At 42.0% G+C, this 21616-nt stretch overlaps 1 protein-coding gene across 1 annotated transcript; it reads left to right on the top strand.

The window, feature by feature from the left end:
* The first annotated feature begins 3061 nt into the window (after positions 1 to 3061).
* Positions 3062 to 10116, top strand: LOC111230160 (cellular retinoic acid-binding protein 2-like). Its single transcript, XM_022756767.1, has 4 exons — positions 3062 to 3379; positions 7209 to 7387; positions 7993 to 8109; positions 9414 to 10116. Exons 1-4 carry the CDS (start codon positions 3298 to 3300, stop codon positions 9462 to 9464), a joined length of 429 nt encoding a protein of 142 aa, XP_022612488.1. The 5' UTR covers positions 3062 to 3297; the 3' UTR covers positions 9465 to 10116.
* Positions 10117 to 21616: the final 11500 nt, after the last annotated feature.

Here is a 21616-nt window from a genome sequence, read left to right as displayed (position 1 = left end):
ACTTCTTTTGTCTGACCTACAGTCCAAACCTAATAGATTCCGTTTCACACGATATAAAGGAGGGAAATACATCAAATCCTCAATTTGGAGAGGCTGGAAACACCATGATTATCCAAGCAGTCAGCGATGCAATTTCTTTCAACTAATCATTTCAACACTATAAAATATTATTTTAAGTATCAGGTTTCCCAAAAGGGAAAACTCCCCTTTTCTTCTTCTATATTATTACTGCTGTTTATTCCCCTTAATCTTCCTAGTAACGCTGAGTGTCTTTGCTGTGAACTCAGGCTGGTAAGAGTCGATCATTATTGTGTACAAGTCATAATAGACTTTGTTTCGTTTACACGTGGTACAGCCTGTAAATCTTTGTGTTGGCAGTTGTGAGATCAGTTACCAACAAAGATCTTGTTTTTAGAGAGAACACAGAAAGATGAAGATAACAAAACAAAAGAAGTGAACAGTATTCGTGTAAAAAATAGCTGGAAGAGAATATAAGGAAATGAAGATGAGTGAAATAAAGTTGGCAGCAGAGAAGCAAACTAATACTTTCCTGTGCCTCCAAAGACAGAGGAGTCTCTCTTTACATATCTGTCGTCTTCATTCTTTCACTGTTTCTCAACCTCTCCGTCTCTGTCACTATCTGTTTGCCTTTGATCTCCTAGCTCTCTCGGTCTCTGTCTCTCTTTGCTGACTCACTCTCCCTATCCTTTTCTCCACAACAAGGAGATAAAAAATGACCTGCACTCCAGTCTCTAACTTTCTCACTAACTTTCCCCCCTTTTCTTCTTCTCCTTTCCATCCTCTCCCCTTCTGTTTTCTCCTTCTCCCTCTCTTCAACGTGCTTGAGGAATGTGTCAGAGCAGCACAAAAGAACAAAAGCTTGACAGGAGGAGGAGGAGGAAGAAAAGGAGGAGAAGGGTGGTGAGGAGTGGGGGAGAGAAAGTTGCGTGAGGTAAAGGAGAGGCAGAAAGGAAAAGGGGGAAATGGAGGGAAGGAATGAGCAGAGAGAGAAAGGTTGAGAGGAGCAGAGCATGGTTGAATGGATCTGAATACTGAGCGGTGCTTTGTCATCACGTGCTGACATACAGCATCACACACATTTCAGAGCTCTTTATCAAGCCTGCCCTCTGCACAGCACACACACAAGATGGGTGAGGCTGTCAGTGTGCTATACTGCACGGATGCCTGTTTGATTCAGTGGCCTTTGATGCATTTCTTGTTTTTTCATGGTATTATGCTAAAGGCCTGCGGCGAGGCTGAAGATGAATTTTCCCCCAACACAGACAGCTCTCTATTGTAACCTTTGTGTTTGCATCAGTCACTTTCAAACTGGGGGCATGATCAATTCCCTTTTTTTCTGAACAGACCATGTTCGACAGACCACCATGGCAGCAGTAAGTCAGACTAATGCTGTGCTTTAACATTTAGACTGCATTAGATCTGGACCCACCTGGCCTGTAAATGATACTTTTCTGCTTTCATCTGACAGATTGTTTTGTTTCAGTACCGTCAGAGCAAACCCTTAAAGGGTTAACAAATGCAAGACAGCGACAAAGAGTGACTGACAGGAAAAAAAAGAGATAATGGGAGACTGTAGTGGGAATATAGCTCTGATATGGCTAGGATCACCTCTGCTGTTTGGACCAGGAGGAACTTGTGAGGACATGCTGTGATTGTGGCATGGTGTGTGGCCAAAGAGGTGTGTGTGTGTGTGTGTGTGTGTGTGTGTGTGTGTGTGTGTGTGTGTGTGTGTGTGTGTGCGCGTGTGTGTGCGTGTGTGTAAGAAGGAAACAATGTGAACAAGCTTTGTTCACATCAAACGGCCCCGCCGGCCGATGCAAACCGCTGGATTTGGATACAGGTCTGTGCGTAAAAGCGCATATCGCGTTACCTTATATCAATCTGAGACTGTTATATAGCCTACCATTGTTCGTCAGTGTGTCTTTGTATAAGTCTGACACTGAGCCGATGTATTAGTGTGTGTGCGTGAAGCCTATATGGCTTACTGAGGGACCTTCTCCTGATTTCCTCCCCTCCTTCCTGCAAGTCGCCCGGGTTACCTCGCGCTAATTCGCCGTGCAGTGTAGCGGATGGGATCATCCATCAAGAGTCAATAGTTAACGTCGGCTTTGTCCCGTTACCATCCATCATCAGCGCGTGCGTGCGTGTGCGCATGCATACAATGCGTGTGTGTGTGTTCTTTATAGGACTACCTCCGACCCCGCGGGCCCCTGACCCTGGCCTGTCTGACGCGCTGTTCCAAATGCCCCCGCGTCTCCTCCTCTCCTCCTCCTTGCTCCCTTCTCTTCCGTCCGAACAGCGGGAGGCAAAAAGCTCTGAGCAGACACCGCCGACCTGCGCCAATCCCACCTCTTATTTTAATCTCCTTCTTTCTGTCCTCCCCCCTCATGGGTTCGTGGTGTTTTTTCCTCTGACGCGGGCCCCGTTAAATGGATAGTCCACCGGTCGAGGCCAGAAGCTGTATCCCATTACCACCGCTTTTATTTTTATGACACAGCGCGGTGGCGCACAGGAGGCTGGGGGTGAACGTGGCCTCTCTCTCTTCTCACAAGTGCACGCACACGCACACGCACACACCGCTCTGCCATCCATTCAGTCTGCCGGTCTGGCAGTTGACTGGTTCTTCCTTCGCACCGCCCTGCCAAGACGACATGTTCTGTCAACAGACTGGCCTGGCTACATCCTCCCTCTTTTGCACTAATAACGTTCACTGCACTGATGTCATTCATTCAACCAAGGCACTGTTGTCTGTATCTCAATAGCAAAACACATCATACACCTAAATATTTTATATATTATATTCAGTGGCTTCTCCAAAGCGCACAGGACCATCGGAGCGCGGTCACTATCGCTGATTCAAGGTACGCGCTTGGACGAGTGGGGCAGCTCTGCGGCGCACATGCTGCCTGCAGAGGCGTGGTCAGGTTGAGGTCCGTGCCAGTTGGCCCTCCGGGGCGTGTCCGTATAGAAAGGGGCGTGTGCATCCCTACACAAGTACCTTTGCTTTCCGTGCCATTCATTTGGAGCGCAGCACCTTATAACGTGCGCCGGCACATAGATGAGAAAAGAGCCCTGACAGTCGGCCACTCATCCCTGTAAGAGGGCAGAAGTAACTGGACAGACAGAGTCGGACCGACGGACGCGCCCACACACCCAGACCAGACGGGACAAGTGAAGCTTTTTGAGGCACAGACGCGCACGAACAGCAGCGCAGGGGCCAGACTTGGACCTGACAGTTCACCTACATTTATCCGCAAACTACCCGCAGCCTATAGCATGGAGCGCAAAATCCCCGATTTCTCCGGCACCTGGGAAATGAAGAGCTCTGAAAACTTCGAGGAGCTCTTGAAAGCGTTGAGTAAGTGATGGAAGTTATAATTAAAAACTCTCCATGGCCTAATGTAGCAGCTTGATTCATTTGTTTTTGCGCAAGAGTGGTTTCTCACGAAGCTTTTATTTCTGTGCATGATGACACAGATCAGATGTGTCAGCTCAAACTGTGGCGTTCTCAGCACATTATAGGTCAAATCTTTCTCTGTGTCCGTGCACCAGCGAGGATCACCCTCTGTACCGCATGGGTGGGTAGTGGGTGGTGGTGGTGGGAGGGGGGAGTCTTTGTCATTCTGCACAACCCAAAACTCTGTGCTTGGCCCCTAGCCAGCCTCACCCCTCTTTCTCTCCTCTCCCCCTTTGGCCTCCCCTGCTAACACAATAGAGACAAACGGCGGCACATCTGTCTGTGTCACAGACCCAGATTGTGTGTGTGTGTGTGTGTGTGTGTGTGTCTCTGTTGATGAGGACCGTTATGACACGATACAGTGCAGGACAGTCGCATCCTTATCTGAAGTGACAGTCGGGGCTAAGAACAAACACCTGCTGCTGAGATTCAGTGTTTGGTCTGCGTCTGTGCCCCATCACTGCTACAATTGTAGTCTGGGCAGGCGTCAGTGCGTGTGTGTGTGTGTGTGTGTGTGTGTGTGTGTGTGTGTGTGTGTATACATGCGGGCGCGCAGAGTCAGAGCCGTCTGTCGTTAGTAGCCAATTCCCATTGGATGACTTGCCAGTGCACACCTGGAATTCATATCATCATGTCTCTATCTCTCCCACACCCACACACACATTTATGGAGGTTAATAAATAGCTGTCAAATGACACTATTGTTCTGAATATAGACACATCACCACTGAGCCAGAAAAAACAAATTCCAATTTTCCTGTTTGACAGATGCACCAATTAGCCTTTAATGTGCCTGTAATTCTTTCTGTTCATCTCCATCCCCTTCTGTCTGTGTGTGAGAGAATGATAGAGGCAGAGTAAGATTGAGTCTGAGTGTGTGTCAGCGGAGTTTAACATTGCATTCCTCCTGCAGTTGCTCCATTATTTCTTGAAAAAGAATTTTTTTCTTAAAAGAGTACACACACACACACACACACACACACACACACACACACACACACACACACACAGCCAAAGACATGTATCACAGCATGTTCCTATAATGTCCCTGTGCATTGGTATGACTGACAGGGAGGAATGGCCCCTGGTTTCATTGGGGGGCAGAGCGCAGCTGGACGCAGCCTGTCAGCACCCACCCTCCTCCTTCCCTCCATCCTTTCTTCCTTTCCTCACTCCTGCTCTTCTCCCCTCTTCCCTCATCTCCCCGTGTCCCAAATGCTTCCTCTGCCCTCTGCTCTTTGACCTCTGACCCTGACCCTGACCGTCTGTCTATCTGTGTGAGTGTGTGTGTCCTCATGTGGGCAGACTTTTGCAGGTTTGCAAAAGTCTCTCCAGGTAATTTCTAACTTCCAACAACTGGCAGTTACTTGAGAAGCTTCAGCTCCCTCTGTGGCTCCCAAATGGTCCACAGGCCAGCAATTTACTCCTGTGTCCAAGCCAACAGACTGAGGTCAGTTACTGTCTGCAGGTCAGCTTGCTGCCTGAAATAATCTAAACCTTTAGCAAGGACACTTTCCTCAAGCAGTACATTTTCAACAAAGATTTCTGCAGCAAGGTTTTTGTAACAATGTACTGTGTTCAACTCCAGATCAATTTTACTCACCGTTCAAAGTTCACCCTTATTTATACAAAAAATTAATAAAATAAATTAATTGATTTTTTAAATTTTTTAATTATTTTTGTTACTCAACAATTGCCAAATGGAAGCCCGTCTATAAGGCTGCAACTAACTCTAATTTCCACAATCCGTGAAATTTTTCTTTCAATTAATTGATAAATCATTTCAATTGTTTCAAACGTGACAACATGGTACAAATTGCTCATCACAATTTTCCAGAGTCCATTCTGACATCTCATAATTGCTAGTTTGCAACACTTGTCATTTAAAGTTGTATAAAACAGAAATAACTTTTTTAAAAACTGGAGCAAGCACATGTTTGACATTTTCGCCCAAGTTAAATGAATAATTGATTATTAAAATGGGTGGAAATGAATTTTACACTCCACACTACACAGAATGGCCCATATTTGAATCATTATTATATTGTATAAACATGCAACCACCATTTTAATGTTGTTAATTGTAATGATGGGACTTTAACTACTTTATGTACAATTGGATGGTTTAATTTATAACAATGCGTCACATTTTATCAACAGCTTATATTTCTCAAACTTCAGTATTTCCCTGTGAAACGCAGAGGAAAAGTACAAATTCCTAAAAAAAGCATTTTAGCACAGCACAAAAAAACAACAACAAAAAAACAAGAAACAAAGTGCCTAAAGTGTTTCATTTTTTAGCGATGTCCCTACACTTTCACTTTACACAATGCAATTTGCATGAAATTCACACTAGACAATGACAATGCACATGCATACTGTGCTGTGTGCGCTCTACATGCAGTGCACACAGTGAACAGCATGGACATCCTGATGCATGCTGAATGACTGTGCATTTCTGAGTGTGTATATATTTACCCTTGGTGACAGGTGGGAATGTGAGAGAGGTGAGAAGTGCGAAACCCAACTCGACGGCAGATACATGCTGAACGACGTACACACACTTCCCCTCACACTTGGACAGAGATCTTCACACACCACACACAGACCGTTGCCCCTCATCTGTCTGGCTCCCCCCTCCTCTCTCCTCCTTCCACACCGATCTGCTCCTTGCTCATCTCTTTTCCCACGCTGTATCATCAGTTTCGCTCCTTCCCTTTTTCAGATACACAGTATCTGACAAAGCTTTCCCCTCTCCTATTTTCTCTCAAAATATTTATTCTCATTCTTATACTTATACTGCAATATCTGAACTAGGAGCTGTAAGTTGTGCAAAAAAGATAATTAATCAGAGTTTAGGTGGCTTAGCATCATCTAAATCCCTGCTCTCTCCCTGCTTCCTGCTGTATTTTATAACAAACACATACATTACCATACACACACACACACAGAGGGGATGAATATACTACAACTATAACTCTTGTCAGACTACTGTATCACTCTGTGTGAATATGGGTGCTTTCTTGCTTTCTGTGTTTGTGGAAGGTTAAAAAAGTGATTTAACTATAAATATATTCAAACTACAGACCATAGAGTACGAGTCACCATATAAGTCTGTCAGTCTGAGTCACGAATCACAGTTGTAAGTTTGTGTGTGTGTGTGTGTAAGTGTATATGTATGTGTGTGTGTGTGTGTGAGATGATCAAGTCTGGGGGGAATGCAGATGTGCTGGGCATGCTTTGTCATATGACCTCATTGTTTCCTCTGTCATCATTGCTGGATAGAGCTGTGCAATGCAAGGCTGCTCCTTTTACCCTGAGTGTGCAGGAGAATACTGAACAAACAGCGCGTGCGCACGCGCACACACACACACACACACACACACACAGACACACACACACACACACACACAGACACACACACACACACACACACAGACACACACACACACATACACACACAGCCCAAGGCCAGTGGTTTTGCATAATTTGGTACAAACAGGTTTAGTTTGCCTTGCTCCTTAAGGCTATCCTATAAACCAATACTGTGTGACACAACGGTCCTCATGAACTTAGTTCACCTCTTGTAGGTGTGTACTGCTTGCATGGGAATATTCAAAGTAGCTACAGCACATGGTGAAAGTGTTTACTTGTGTCCTTGTGTGCGTTGTTGTTTGTATGAGCTCCACATCTCTTCTTATAGTCTTTATCATTATCTCCTTGTGTTTTAGATGTGAACGTGATGCTGCGCAAGATCGCGGTGAAGGCAGCCTCCAAGCCACTGGTGGAGATCACGCAGGACAAGGAGACTCTATCTATTAAAACCTCAACCACAGTCCGCACCACCCACATCACCTTCACTGTGGGGCAGGAGTTCAATGAGGCCACGGTGGACGGACGTCCCTGCACGGTACACAACACATGGACACGGACCGATTCCTAAATGTTCTCTCAGTTCTACTTTCTCTGCATATGCACACACTTATAACCAAACACACACACACAGCAGTAATGGGCATATGGGGAGGGAGCGGTCCAGATTACATCAATCTGTTTAATTTGGCTTTTCATCATATTTGGACTGATAGCATATCTTTACCCCTCCTGGTCTCTGAAGGCCTATCATGCTACACTGCGCTCCTTCACACTCTTAACGACCCCTTTCAACTTCCCGTCTTCCCTCCATTCCCCCTTCTTGCCCTTCCTGCCCTCTGTCCCTCCCTAATTCTCCACGTTGCTCTCCCCGTTTTCCCATAGACGGCCTCTGTTTGGCCGTCTCCAAAGCAAACACATGCAACCAGCCAGCGCTCTGCTGTACAAATGATGAGCGCATCACAAGTTATCACCTCTCAGTGATCGCCCTGCTCCACCTTACTTGTTTTCTCTCACTATTAGCCACTCCCTGTGTACCCCCTCTTCCCATTGGATGGCATTGTATTCATCTGTGCATCCATTCATCTATACATCCAACAATTAACATGCCTCTAATGTTTTTTTCTCCTTCTCTGTCCTCAGAGTTTTCCACTTTGGGAAACAGACAGTAAGATCAGCTGTGAGCAGACTCTGCAGAAAGGAGAGGGGCCTAAGACATCCTGGACCCGAGAGATAACCAATGACGGCAAGCTGATCCTGGTAAAGCACAGAAATTATCCACTAAGCCAGAGTTTAGAAACCAACAAGGCTTATACTTCACTGTAGACTACAAAGCAGAAATTACAGTGTATCTGTCTGTAGTTTTGGACTTGGGTCACATGATTACATTTTTGGATTTGAAATTATTTAACTCCTCCCAGAGAAAAAAATGTTGAATTTAATACTTGACCTTGAAAAGAGTAGCATGACAATAAGACAAAAGAAAAACTTAACTCCAGGTCCACTGACTAACTTTTTTTTTGAGCTTTCAACCATATCTCACATACTGAGTAACGAAATGAATGTACATTGTAGTTATTTAACACCCTGTTTGCCATATCTAAAAACTTCTAAAGACTTTATTCCACGAGTTGACACCCAGATATTACTGTATCTTGCAACAACATTCAAAAAGTACCTGGTAATTAAAAATACTTGCAGTGCATTTTTTTCAACATGAAAATGATTATTTTTCATTATTATTATCATTATTTAATTTTCAGTAAATTCTGGTCTTTCCCCCTTGTACTGACATTTTTTAGTACTGGTAGCTGCCACTAAGTATTTTATCAGTTCCCGCATTTGTAAAACATGATTACACTGCAAGTTGCAGGCTATAGTCTAAAGTGTAGCCTTTGAATGTATAATTATAGCACGATAACGGCAATCTAATTATTCTCCTGGCCGAGGATGAAAGAACATTTGTCGAGATTACAAAACGTGTACAGGCTTCAGCTTGAAGTCACGAAAGTGAGTGTGCAGACAGCATCTATGCTGTTAATGTTAATTTCACCAATAATTACATTAGTGATGTTGACTGTGAAGGTTGATAAGGTGCCCACCCAGCAACAGACCTGTATTTAATAAGAAACCCCAGCTGAGACTTCAGGCTGACTGAAACAACCTTTAAGAAGTATTGGTAAACCAGTCCAACCAGGTAAACCAGAGATGACACACACATCCTCCACAGTCCTCTCTGGAATAAATTGTGTTTCAATTGAACAAACTGTAAATAGAGCAAATAGTTATGGGGCAATGCTTGCTTGAGGGTCTAAGACTCCTGACATGGTAAGAATCAAGTCCAAAGCAGTTTGTCACAGTCAGAGTATATTGGCCTTAACTGCTGGAGACATTACAAATTGCTCAGTTTGGAGGTTCAGAGTATCAACATTAAATGCATGTTCTGCAAAATACTTAACTTTTAATATGAATTCACACTGAATAAGATAACTAACTGTGCCAGTATTTTTGCCACAGTGCATGAAAGCATCCATAATAAAAATAATTTTCCTCTTTCTTTTCAGACCATGAGAGCTGATGATGTGATTTGCACCAGAGTCTATGAACGACAATGAACAAGAGCACTTCTCACTTTTCCTCCTTCCAGCCCCCCTCTCCTGCATCACTACTTGTGTCACTACTCCCTTTTGTCAAGGCAGCGCTGGGAGATAGCAGTCTTTAGTTTTATTCCAGTATCTCTCTTAGCTTCACTACATAATAAGTTTAGTAATTGTATCTAGTATGTCACATATCTACACAATAGTCTTAGTTTCTGAGTTATGTGTCTGTCTTTTCAGCTCACTCAAACGTGACCAGCGGGTTTTAAACAGGAAAATGTATGTTGCATTGTTTGTTAGATTTGCTTAGGGGAAGCTCATGTAGTTGGCATTGTGTGTGTGTGTGTGTGTGTGTGTGTGTGTGTTGTGTGTGTGTGTGTGTGTGTGTGTGGCAGCAGAAGAGGTGTGAGACTATATTTGTAGATGTGTAAACCAATCTATGAGCTCTTCCAGTTTCAGGTCAGTTTTGATGTGTCCCTCCTCTCTGTTGCTTTAGCGTTGTCCCACAACTTTAACCTTTTCTATCTCATGATGACATTTTGTATTTATTACTACATTAGAGTCTGATACAATACTGCTAAGGTTTTTACTTTGTGTCTCTTTTATATGAAATGTGATCATAGGAAACAACACTTTCTATGGGAAAACAATAAAGCATGATATTAACTCAGTTTGACGTCAACTCTTGGCTCATGGCTCTTGGCTGTACAGAAAATCATTTAGCATTCAACAGTGCATATGTTTTATGGTTTGTGAGTGTAGCTGTAGAATATGGGCACATTAGATGGCTCCATCTTATTTTAGGCTTTCTGTCAGCTGTCTGCAACTAGAATAACTCGTCTGTCCCCTCCCTACTAGCCTCCCTCTCAGTTTTTCTGTCTTCCCATCCCTGCCTTCCTTCTCTCTCTGTCAATCATCTCTGTGCCACATGCCCTCGTTCTTCTTCTATCACTATGCGTCAATGCGGAAAATGTTTCCATTTCATTTTTTTCTCTGTCTGCTCACTTTTATCACACACTTCATGTGGCTCTGCTCACCCTGCAATTTTTCTCTTGGCATGTGAAGCAACACACAGAGAGCCAGGAGCAACAATGCCACTATTAGACCCTGCTCTGTTTCCATTTCATTTGATGGTTAGTTCAGTGATTCAAAGGAGTGGTTTGATTTTTTGGGAAACATGTTTTCTTGTCAGTAGTTAGCAAGAAGAATGATATCAATCAATCAGTACTTTCAGTCTGTACAGTAAACAGATATGAGCACAGCATCAATATTTTCTTTGGTTCTGGGCAAGAAACAGGATACCTGTATGTCAACATATTCCTTTAAACATCCTCATGGAGGGAACATCTGTTGTTATGGTAACCAAGGAGGGTAGTGAGACAAATAGAGGTCAACCTGGGACCTTTTTGGGTCAGACAGTCAACTATCTGGCCAATCACCAAATGGTCAGAGACTGAGGATCAGCGGGCGTGTCCCCAACAGCAGGAAATGCCAATTGGATTACAGGGTACAGCTGATTGACAGCAGATGTGCTTAACAAGGAGTGGGCTGTTAAGGGACCTGGAAATGGAAAAGGGACTGGGGAGAAAGATGGATGACCTGGGATTCACACGCACACACACACGTACACACACACACGTACACATATACATACAGTAATACAACAAGTAAAAACTAGATGAGGATGGATTCCTGAGATAGGAATTTGGGGATGCTGAAATTTTTTTTCACAAACTATCTCTTTTTTATGTCTCTTCTTGCCCTGCAGCTGTGTGTAGTTACAGTGTGACCCCAATAAAGTATCCTCCTCTGCCTCCTGCCCTAATAAAAGGGGTAAATAACTACCCCTCCCTCTCTGTTTATTACCCCCTGGGGCAGTAAAAGGCAGCTGTCTGGCCCCCTTCAAAACGCCTGGCCTGCACCGGACCCCTGTAAAAAAAAAAAAAAAAAGAAAGAAAGAAAAAAACACACACACACACACTCATTCACATACCAAACTAAAAACACATATTCTGGGAACTCTTCACACATACCATCAAACACTCACACTGTACATGCAGCTCATAAAACACTTCAGACAAACTGCATGGTGCACAAAGCCCTATAAAAACACCTAAAACATGTAGCACCACAAGAAAGTCTGCAAAAACAAAGAGCAAACTGAGCACACCATCTTCGCTGTGACATCCTGACAGCACTGTTATCACTGCAGGTTGTTGGCTTTGCAGAAAACGACGTAACGAGAAAGAGAAGACGCATGAAGAGTTTGGCAATTTCGGGACAAATATACTCTCATAAACCCATACACTCCATAAGCCAAGAACTCCACAGGGATATACCATAGAAAAGAGTAAACACACACACACGCACACACGCACACACGCACGCATACCAACTAAATAAAAAACACCTGTATGATGAATGAATACACCAACACATTACTAATGCACATCATCCATCAAAATGAAGTAGAAATCTGATATCCTTTAATATGTCTAACAAGGTAACCAAAGGCAATTAGCAGATATCTTGATTAAAACCCAACATTTATGTGAGAGGAGATTACTTTAGGTGCCCTGGGGCCATGGCTGAGTCAGGGTGCAGTTTGAACAGTTTGAAGACTTACGTGAAGGTAGGAGTGGAGTGTGTGTACTTGTCTGCATTCTTGAGCGTTTGTCACAAAAGGCAAAATGGGTGATTTGTGATCTGGTTGAAGCAATTATTGCCATGTGGGTCAAGTACATTCTGGGTTAGATAGTAAAGAAGTGGGAGGCCTTGTAACGAAAATGCCCTGCAGGTGGCAAAGCGGGAGAGGATGATGGGTAAAAAGAGGCACAAGCCCACATATCTTCATGATAGTTAGCTGTTGCACATACACACACATAGTCATAGAAAGAACATGCATGTGACAGTGTGATGACAGGTGAACGTCATTAAACACCCTCACATACTGTACTGTCTCTGTTCAGGATACTGATTTACACTCACACACACCTGCAAGCCTGCTCAAACGGATACACACAACAGTCATACACACTTTACAGTGGTAAAAGTGCACCAATCTCCTGTGGCAAGCGCAATTAGACCACCCAGGAACCTTTGAGGCCTCTTGTAAAACATTGGTCAAGAATAGTATACATGAGGGCATACCACACACACACTGCCACTCTTACATCGTTATAGTTTGAATGTTTACGGGAGAAAGTAGAGAAAATAAATCACAGAAACCACACTGGCCTTCTTGACATCCACGTAGACCACCAATTTTATACAGTCACACGCTCACACACAGAAATGAGGTTTTACATATGATTTTAAAATTAAATTACACACAGGAAAGACAGGAGAGAGTGGGAAAGGCATGCAGTCAAGGCTTGGTTTGGCACCTTAGCCCCCTGAGCCACACAGGACACTAAAAGCAACAGCCTTCAAAACCTCTTCTCTTTAATGCCTGGGTAGAGAATCCTTCCATTTGGGAAAATAAAACCAAAGAGGAGCGCAATGGACAGACATGGAGAGGCTGAGTCAGAAAGTAAAGAAGGGATGAGGTAAGGTCGAAAGTTTCCTATAACTTCCTAGTCTAATTTTATAAAAGATGATTCATTCACTAACACACAATCTAAAGGTTAATTATGTACTTTGCTCAGACATCTACAGATCTACCGTCAGAGAATCCCCGAACTGATATCACTTGTCTGGCATGAGCATCATCATCCTCCTCTTGCACTAACTGTGGGACAATGTTCCTACAGTTTAGCAGAGGTAGGCTGAATGAAGTCTTTGTAGAGATGAAGAATGTAATAATAAATCTGATTACAGACTCAAACGCTGACCTCTGGATAGGCAGATGGAGATAGGGGAGATGGAAGAAGCTGTTTGAAGACAGAGTACAAGCAAGGCCCACAAACTGATTATATTGCAAGCTCCCAAAAAATGGAAAAATTCAACAAACTTTTCGGGCAAAGATAAATAACAGATCCATTTTTTTCCATACTAGCAAAAAACATACATACAATATGCAACATTGCACACATTGTTCTTACATTTTTCCCACAACATTTCGACACTAGGCTGTCAGCTCTGTTTGCACTGGCCACTTTATTCATTACACCTGTACAATTTGTTGCAATTCAGTACAGCATCTTTGTCATAAAAACTATCTATACAACAGTTATAATGTTCAGAAATGTGTAAAAAAACTATTACTAAGATCATAGTTAATGGTGGTGTTGTACTGGACTACATTGTATGGAGGCATTTCTAATTTTTTGATTTTATGACAGAGTGGTTGTATTAGATTGCAAAGGTGTACCTAACAAAGTGGCTCTCTCTCACATCATCTATCTATCTATCACATTAACTGTGGGGGGCTTGCAATATTCCCCAGTACCTCTCCTTCATCACCACAACAGTACAGCTGTACTTGATTGTTGAACATCTCATTCCAAACCACAAGCATTAATATGCTACTCTGGCAGCACACTTTCCACAGCATTTTGTGACCTGGTTGCATGGATTTACTCCCATTCAGCCAAAAAAGCATCAGTGAGCTTGGTCTGGGGTCTTGTCATATTGAAACAGGAAAGTTGGGGAACACTTTTGTGGAAAATATAACTGTATTTTATACACAGATGTAGGTGGCCTTTGATCATATAACATGTACACAATATGAAAGAAGGAGAGAGTAAGAAGGGAGGCGCCCGGGAGGATCATCAGGCATTACAGGGTGATCAACTGTCATAACTCCATGACTCATTCCTTTTTTTATAGTATCAGCTCACTGTAAATATACACACACACCAATGCACAAAGGAACACACACACTCAGGTGCACACATATGCAGGCCTATTCCCATTTCACCCAGGACTTGTTTTGTTAGTATAAATGTATCCTCCACAGCTACTGTGTTTTTGTTATGGATCAACTGATTCTTTACTCAGAACAACCTGGAGATGAATGCATTCGATCTATTAAGCTTCAAGTGATCCCTGTGAGCCTCGAGGGAATCAAAGAGGGTCAAAAGGGGTAAAAGATCTAGAAAATTTAAAAGGAAAAGTAATAGCTGGAGTTACATCAGTGTTACTTTTAAAGAGCCTGCATCTGATTACTGCACACATGAGGTTCAGCTTGTCACCCTGTCTCTCTTTTCCTCTTTCCTCCTCTCCCTCCTTTACCCTTTCCATCTTTTTCCTCTTTTGACCAGCTCCAGACGGCAGCCAAGCCAAAGCATACCGGAGACCAGCATGTCATAGCTGGACACAGTGTAGTGCTGGCTGAGGTGTGTTGTGGTGTCGTTTGATTGGTTGCAGAGGACTGTGATTTGAGAAACAGGGTGGAGGAAGCACACCTTGTAAAAGAGAAAAAAAAAAAAAAACATGGACTGCTTCATGCAAACTCACACAGACACACACACTGAAACACGTGTGTGCCCGAAAAAAACCCTAAAGCCGCTACCCACAAGTTGCTGTATGTGTGAGAGAGGAAAAAACAGTCTGTCTTCTTAAGAAATATCAACGCACACTGGCAGAAAAATATCATGTAAACCACTGGTGTAAAATCTTGGCACGGCTCCTGCCAAACCCAACAAGAATGACGTCTCAGGAGCACCTGGTGACGGATAGAAAACAGGCTCGTCTACTAACACTACATTGTCACTACCGTCTATCTTATCCACAAATCATAGCCACTGTACTGCACTGATAATATGTAACACATTGGTGCTATGGTCTCCTACTGCCCTCCATCTATCCATCTACACAGCCAAGCTCTATGTCTGACGTTGATTTACTGATCATCCAGCAGGCAAAATATCCCATGGACATGCCAACTAATGTAGTACGCCCAGTGGAGATTCCTTTTGCTGCTCTTCTTGAAAATGTGCACTTCCCTTGAAAGGAAAAAGTGGGCACACTGAGGATTAGATGTCAAAATCCAATCTCTGCTGCTGCTTGCATGCACTTTCACAATGTTTTTTAAATGCATGATTCCATATTAAAATAATATGCACAGGAGCAGTCATCAAACATGCATCAGAGAACTAGTATAAAACAGTAATCTACACTATTAAAGTTTATCTAGTCTACATTAAAACTGTTGTGTTGCAGTGAAACTCAGAACTAGATTTTATGCCTCATGTTAATGGGCTCCCACATAGCTCCCACTAGTGTGAAACAGACTGTGTGTGTGTGTGTGTGTGTGTGTGTGTGTGTGTGTGTGTGTGTGTGTGTGTGTGTGTGTGTGTTTTGGCTCTTACATGGGTTCCACCTCAGTGCAGGAATCTGTAGTTGTGTACAGTGAGGTTTGGTTGCATGTGAGCTAGCTCATCTGACTTTACATAGAGCTGCCACTCAGCACGACTATGCTCCCAGTCGTGTTACAGTGACAGCCGCCTGCCAAAAAATGATAATGTGGGTCACAGCAAATGTAAAAAGTTTATGTGTCTCTTGGTGTGAGTACTATTCTTCAAATCATAGTAGATCATTTATATATCATCAAATGCTGCCCATGAGATTATCTGTGGTTGCGATGAACTGAAACAACTAAGATCCAATAGAAGGAAGACAGAAATATCAGAGAGAAGAAGAAAAAGAAGAAGAGGAAGGCAATAATAACAAGGACACTGATGTAGACCAATGTCAATTAGGCAGTTACTGTAAGAGCAATGATGGAGAGACAGAGGTCAATTATCCAGTAATCATAATCTTTTCCACCCACTGGATTCATAAATCAAAGCTAATGAAGTTCTTCCCATTTCAAAATGTGTTGGCCACTTACATCTGTACTCTCCAAACTCATTGCACTCTCTGTCCCGGTCCTGGCTGAAATCCATCACCACATGATGAGCCTCGACTGGGAAAGCTGATTTACAAGAGACAGAAGAAGCCATTCAGCAACATAACTACAAATGTGAAAGGAGGAATTCAGCATAATATGAATCTGACATCAGTTGATCATCATTAGTCACAAATTGGCCTTGGGTGATCTTTGCAATTAGCTGTAAAAGCAGCTGTAACAATATTCAAGCACACCGAGGCTGTTCAGGCAGGCTTGGAAAATACATTAGTTGAAACAGAGCGGCACCAAGTGGTGTCACTTGAAAATTGCTTTAGCAGCATCCAAGAGTAGCACATTTTAATGCAAATGCTGTTTCACATTTTTCATTGAAAATTGCAAGCATAACACCGAAAAACCTCTCTGGCTAACACACGAACATCAAAAATTGCATGAAACACAACAACACAAAACATGCAGACTACTATAAAAGTTGTTGATAAATCATTAACAATGTACTTTTTCAAAGGCATTTCTAACCTAGAGTATAGTCCTGCCACAGTGGTGGATACTATTTGATCCACTCTGCTTTGTCTATTCAGTTTTAAAATTGATGAGTGTACTAATTAATATTTGGCTGTAATTAAACGTTATATTCTTGACAATGCTTGTGTCCTTATTTCCAAAAGAGGTGAAACTAATTTGCCTTTTGGGTGAAAACTGAGGGACACCAATTTTTCTAGCTGAAATAAACTCTTAAAAAACATAATTTTCCAGAAGGCGTCCAACTACCCCAGTTGATCATTTGCCATTATTCAGTCCCAAAATGTATTTTCCTGTATTCAGGATGTTTATTCCCCTGTCAACAGATATACTACAAGCACAATTGGGACAAGATTAAGGACCTTGGCCTTTACATTAATGCAATTCTTGACTTGAACAAATAATAATAAATTCATAAAATCTCTCTGTATCACATTTGGTCTTGCACAATTAAGGATAATTTAAGAAATGTACCCAAATAATATGGTGTGACCTTGGGGCTTTTGGGAGGCCTGGGGATCTGGGGTTTGCCCACTTCAGTTAAAGTTAGGGCCACATGAGCAGTGCAATGAGGTGGACTATACTATGTTTTTCATGCTTTTCTTAACACTTTAGAGGAAAAGACCTACATTCAGGACACACTTCTGTGCCTTTTTCTGAAGATTGTCCCCACTTACAACTAACATCAACTAACTTTTACATTTAAAATGAAGATACCATCAGTAGCCAGCTAACTTAGCTTATCACAATATTTATTTGTGGGGAAACTGGTTTGCAGCATAATCACAAGGCATTTCATCACAACCTCACAGAGCCACTATCATAGAACTACCAATGGCATACTCATAAATCCTCATACCAGCCGGACATCCTGCTTCATAATTAAGTGCATTATTTGTTTACTGACAGCCTCGAAACACGGGAAACAGCTAGCAAAATAAGAGTATTTCTTTAACATCAGGAAAATCTATGAACCCCAGAGGGCTTTCACAAGGTCATCTCACTCAACAGTTACTGCCTGCTTTAGTGTTTCACGGCCTCTAGGGGTCAGAAGAACTCCAAGCAAACTCACAGAAATGAGCAATAAGCATGTAGCCTCGAAAGTTGTTAGCCGAGGTACACATCTATCAGAAAAGGGATGCAACATGGTCAGTAACTTCAAGTCTTCTTTCTAGAACCCGGAGAAATGTAAGTCCAATATTCCCAAATGCTTTGCCCTAGTTTGGTCGACCAATTCTTAAAAATATCATAAATGTCCCAGGCTGTTCACCTGTCACTCACCTCGGTGCTGGGAAAGTAGCGTTCAGGCAGCTAGCCAACGTTCCCTGATGCTTCTCAGCAGAAACGGAACATTTCAATCTATTAGGAGTTAATTTAATTCACTGCTGGAATAATTTAAGAAATATAAATAAGAAGTTAATGATAAAATATAACACTGACTGATGGAAAGGTGGTTGTTTGCTCTGTAGGTTTAAATGGCCAGCGTTAAATCAAAGATGGCATAGACATTTTTTCCTCGTTCGATAGCTAACTGTGCTGCTGAGCAGTACTGCCACCAGTGGAAGGAAGTTAATCTTCGACAGCAATACTAAACAGCCGCAAAGAAAGTTGTAATACTATAAAGCTTCCATAACAGTGACAAGGTTATGTTAATCTTTTCTACATGATAGCCTTTAACAGCCATTACGAGTTTGGCAGGAGCTTATGAAACGGCACCAGAGTAGAGTTTAGCAGAGTGGAGAATGCCTCTCGTCAGGGGATTTCTGGGTCGCGGTATCATCAGTTTCACATTGGATATTCAACAGATATTCAGTGCTGAAAACCTCCAGGCAACCGATGTTCGCTGGCTGGAAACGGTTACAAGAGCTCACCTACCAAACCATGATAAAATTGCGTTAGGCATAATCTGTAAATAAATCTGACTGAAATATTTCATAGACACATTTCTTCTGTACCTTCATTCTGACTTGCATGATGATTAATAGTAAAAAAATAAATAAATAAAAATGTAATTTGAAAAGTTTCAAAACTATTTCCATACACCATACATTTTCAGTAGCTTCCATGTTATGTAACCTATTGGTTAAAAATCTATTCTAATGTGTTACTACATGGCCCAATCAGGGCACACTCCTTTATATTGTGTGTTAGTACTTAATCTATATTTTTATAATATTGTATCAATATCTTACAATTAATATCTTTTTCTTCATTAGCTTCCGTGTCATGTGACCTACTGGTTCAAAAATAATTCTAAAATGTGTGGGGGTCTTTTGAACTGAGTGTCTGTTGAATATCCAACTTCAAACTGATTTCACTTTGGTGATGACTGGATGTTGGTTAATGCTCTTATTAAATTTAGAGATGCAGTGTCACTGACTTAACGAAGAAAATGCCTCTCTGCATAAACACATGTGACTGTAGCCATACTGTGATTTAAAATAAATGTCCAGCAAATAGCATCACTAAAGCAACTGACTGTAATCACTCCCTTTTGGTGTAATTGTATCTTTGTGTCTTGTACCACTGTGGACACATGGAGGAGTAACTGTTGAGGCCTGAGAGTGGCGCCCAAGAGCTTTACAAGAAGCAGGGCAGATGAAGGGTAAGTCATTATCCATGTATCACATGGATGTTGAATAGCTAAATGCCTTTTTAAATTGTGTTACATCATTGCATTTATTCCCCTTTCTATTCCTTTTAATAATGAAACATTAATATGTACACATTAACAATACCTATACAATACTATAATGAAACCAGGATGCATTGTCATCCTGGTTTCATTATAGAATTAAAGTAATCTCTTGAAAATCACTAATAAAAATCACATAATGAAGAACATGAATGCACATTTCTTAGAGTAAAAGTAAAATTCAGCCCAAACAATTGTTTTTTCACACAAAAGACACAAAGTTATCCTCTTATGTTGACATTAAACCTGAGACATTGAAGTATTTGCTCTATAAACTCCACCAATTTTTTTTTCTTTCCTTTTTCTTTTTTTTTTTGTTCCATTGAATTGATTTTTCTCACCTGAATCTTGATAGGCTTATGAGTATCAGAGCATCATTCCCCATATGTATCAGATTCATAGATCTTCTTCACATCAGACATTTTGACTTTTAATAGCAGAGAAAACACAGGTGGTGTGAATAGTATTAACGATTGCTCTTTTCCAGCAAGTATTGTGATGTACTGTAGCATTTGATTGTGTTATTAGTTACACCTGTGTTTAGCAAGTCAGTGGACCCAGACCATGCCTAGAAGATGCCCCCCAATGCATAACTGAGCCACTGGGATCAAGCATTCAAGCCTTTACCCTTTTTTCTTTATTTCTGACACCCTTTACAGAGGCTTCGTAAGCTGTAATTAAGGGATTTATTCATAATTAATGAATCATAAACTATAAGCCATGACTAAGAGCAACTTTTGAGTTGCCAGGTTCCAGCAAGTCCTCTTCCAGCTGACACTTGTCTTGCTCTGTCATTTTGGACTGTTCGACCACTTAACTTCCAGAAGTGGGTAGTTGGGTAACTGAACTGAAATTAGACTTCAAGGATTGTTGTCAAAGACCTTAATGATTTATTAGTATTTATATTTATAACTGCAAGTGCTTGACGTTTGATTGTGGCTTCTTAGAATGTGAGTAACATGGAGCACGATTTTTCACAACCTGGCAACCTCGATTTTGTGAATGTTTTGCTTATATTTATCAACCATTAATGGAGCAATTAATTACAGAGTATAAACTACATAAGGTGACCTAAAGTGGTCCCAAAAGGTTTAATTATGTTCCATAAAGTTGGAGATCTTATTTGTGAAATACATCTTAAAGAAAGACATAAGTGGGCAATCTGAAAGATTTTGAAAGAGAAATCTTGAGTGTTTGAAAAAGAGAGAGAGAGAGAGAGAGAGATGTGGGTTTGAGGTTTTGTCAATGTGAACCAGTTGCTCAGAGAGGAGTCTGGTGGATGGAGGAGGACGGATGGAGGGAGGGGAACTCTGAGGATAAATGCGCTCTTTCATTTCAAAGTGAGAGAAATCCGTTACTGGAGGCACATATTTACATCGACAGGAACGCACGGGGAAAAAGGGGGTTGAAGTTAAATTATGAAAACCACCGGACAGGATCATGGATAACAAGTTATCAGAGGAACCGCGCTCAGCAACTCACCTCAAACTTTTGGCTTGATGGACGGAGTTTGTGTCCACAGGAGAGTTTGATCTTCAAAGACGCGCTCCGGAGTCGGATAAAGCGCGCTGCTGACTGACTGTTTGGGAAGGTGTTACACGTTAGTGATGGTTTAATGATTCTGAACTGCGGCCTCTTGTTTGATGGGACAGGTGCAGTGATTTTCACGCCCGAAACATGGGTCACTGAAGCGTCAATTAAGTTTTTTTTTTGCTTCATTTTAACCTTAAGACATCACAATACCTATCCAGCGTGGTGTCAGTAAAAAATATTCCTTAAGGGACTTTAAGCGCGAACACGCCAAAAACCACGGACAAGAATACTTTTTATTAATTGTTTTTTTTATCTTAATCTATATCTGACAACCCCCTTTCTGGTTTTGTGAACGGATCGGTCCTGAAGTGAACCTCACACAAGTACAGCAGACATGCCACTGCAGCACCGTTTGACAGGATTTTACTCATCTCTGGGGGAAAGAGAGAGCTGAAAGAGCGCGTCTGTGCGTGCGTGTGTGTGTGAGTGTGTGTGTGAGTGTGTATGTGTGTGTGGTGGACGCCAATGTACTGCATTTCCACCAGCTCAGGGGAGACCACTTTGTAAACAGGGGAAAAAAGGAACAAAAATAGAAGAAAGAGAGACTGCTTTCACTCTGCTTCATAA

Source organism: Seriola dumerili, unplaced genomic scaffold, assembly GCF_002260705.1.
Source record: "Seriola dumerili isolate Sdu_G_001 unplaced genomic scaffold, Sdu_1.0 BDQW01000258.1, whole genome shotgun sequence".
In the NCBI taxonomy this organism is placed as follows: domain Eukaryota; kingdom Metazoa; phylum Chordata; class Actinopteri; order Carangiformes; family Carangidae; genus Seriola; species Seriola dumerili.
The sequence above is the reverse complement of the archived record's forward strand: the minus strand, read 5'-3'. Positions and strand labels throughout refer to the sequence as shown.

Excerpts from the sequence above, each read along its gene's own strand:
- LOC111230160 (XM_022756767.1), top strand. The coding sequence starts at position 3,298 with ATGGAGCGCAAAATCCCCGATTTCTCCGGCACCTGGGAAATGAAGAGC. Across the intron at positions 3,380-7,208 it reads GGAGCTCTTGAAAGCGTTGA|ATGTGAACGTGATGCTGCGC; the intron begins GTAAGTGATGGA and ends CTTGTGTTTTAG. Across the intron at positions 7,388-7,992 it reads TGGACGGACGTCCCTGCACG|AGTTTTCCACTTTGGGAAAC; the intron begins GTACACAACACA and ends CTCTGTCCTCAG.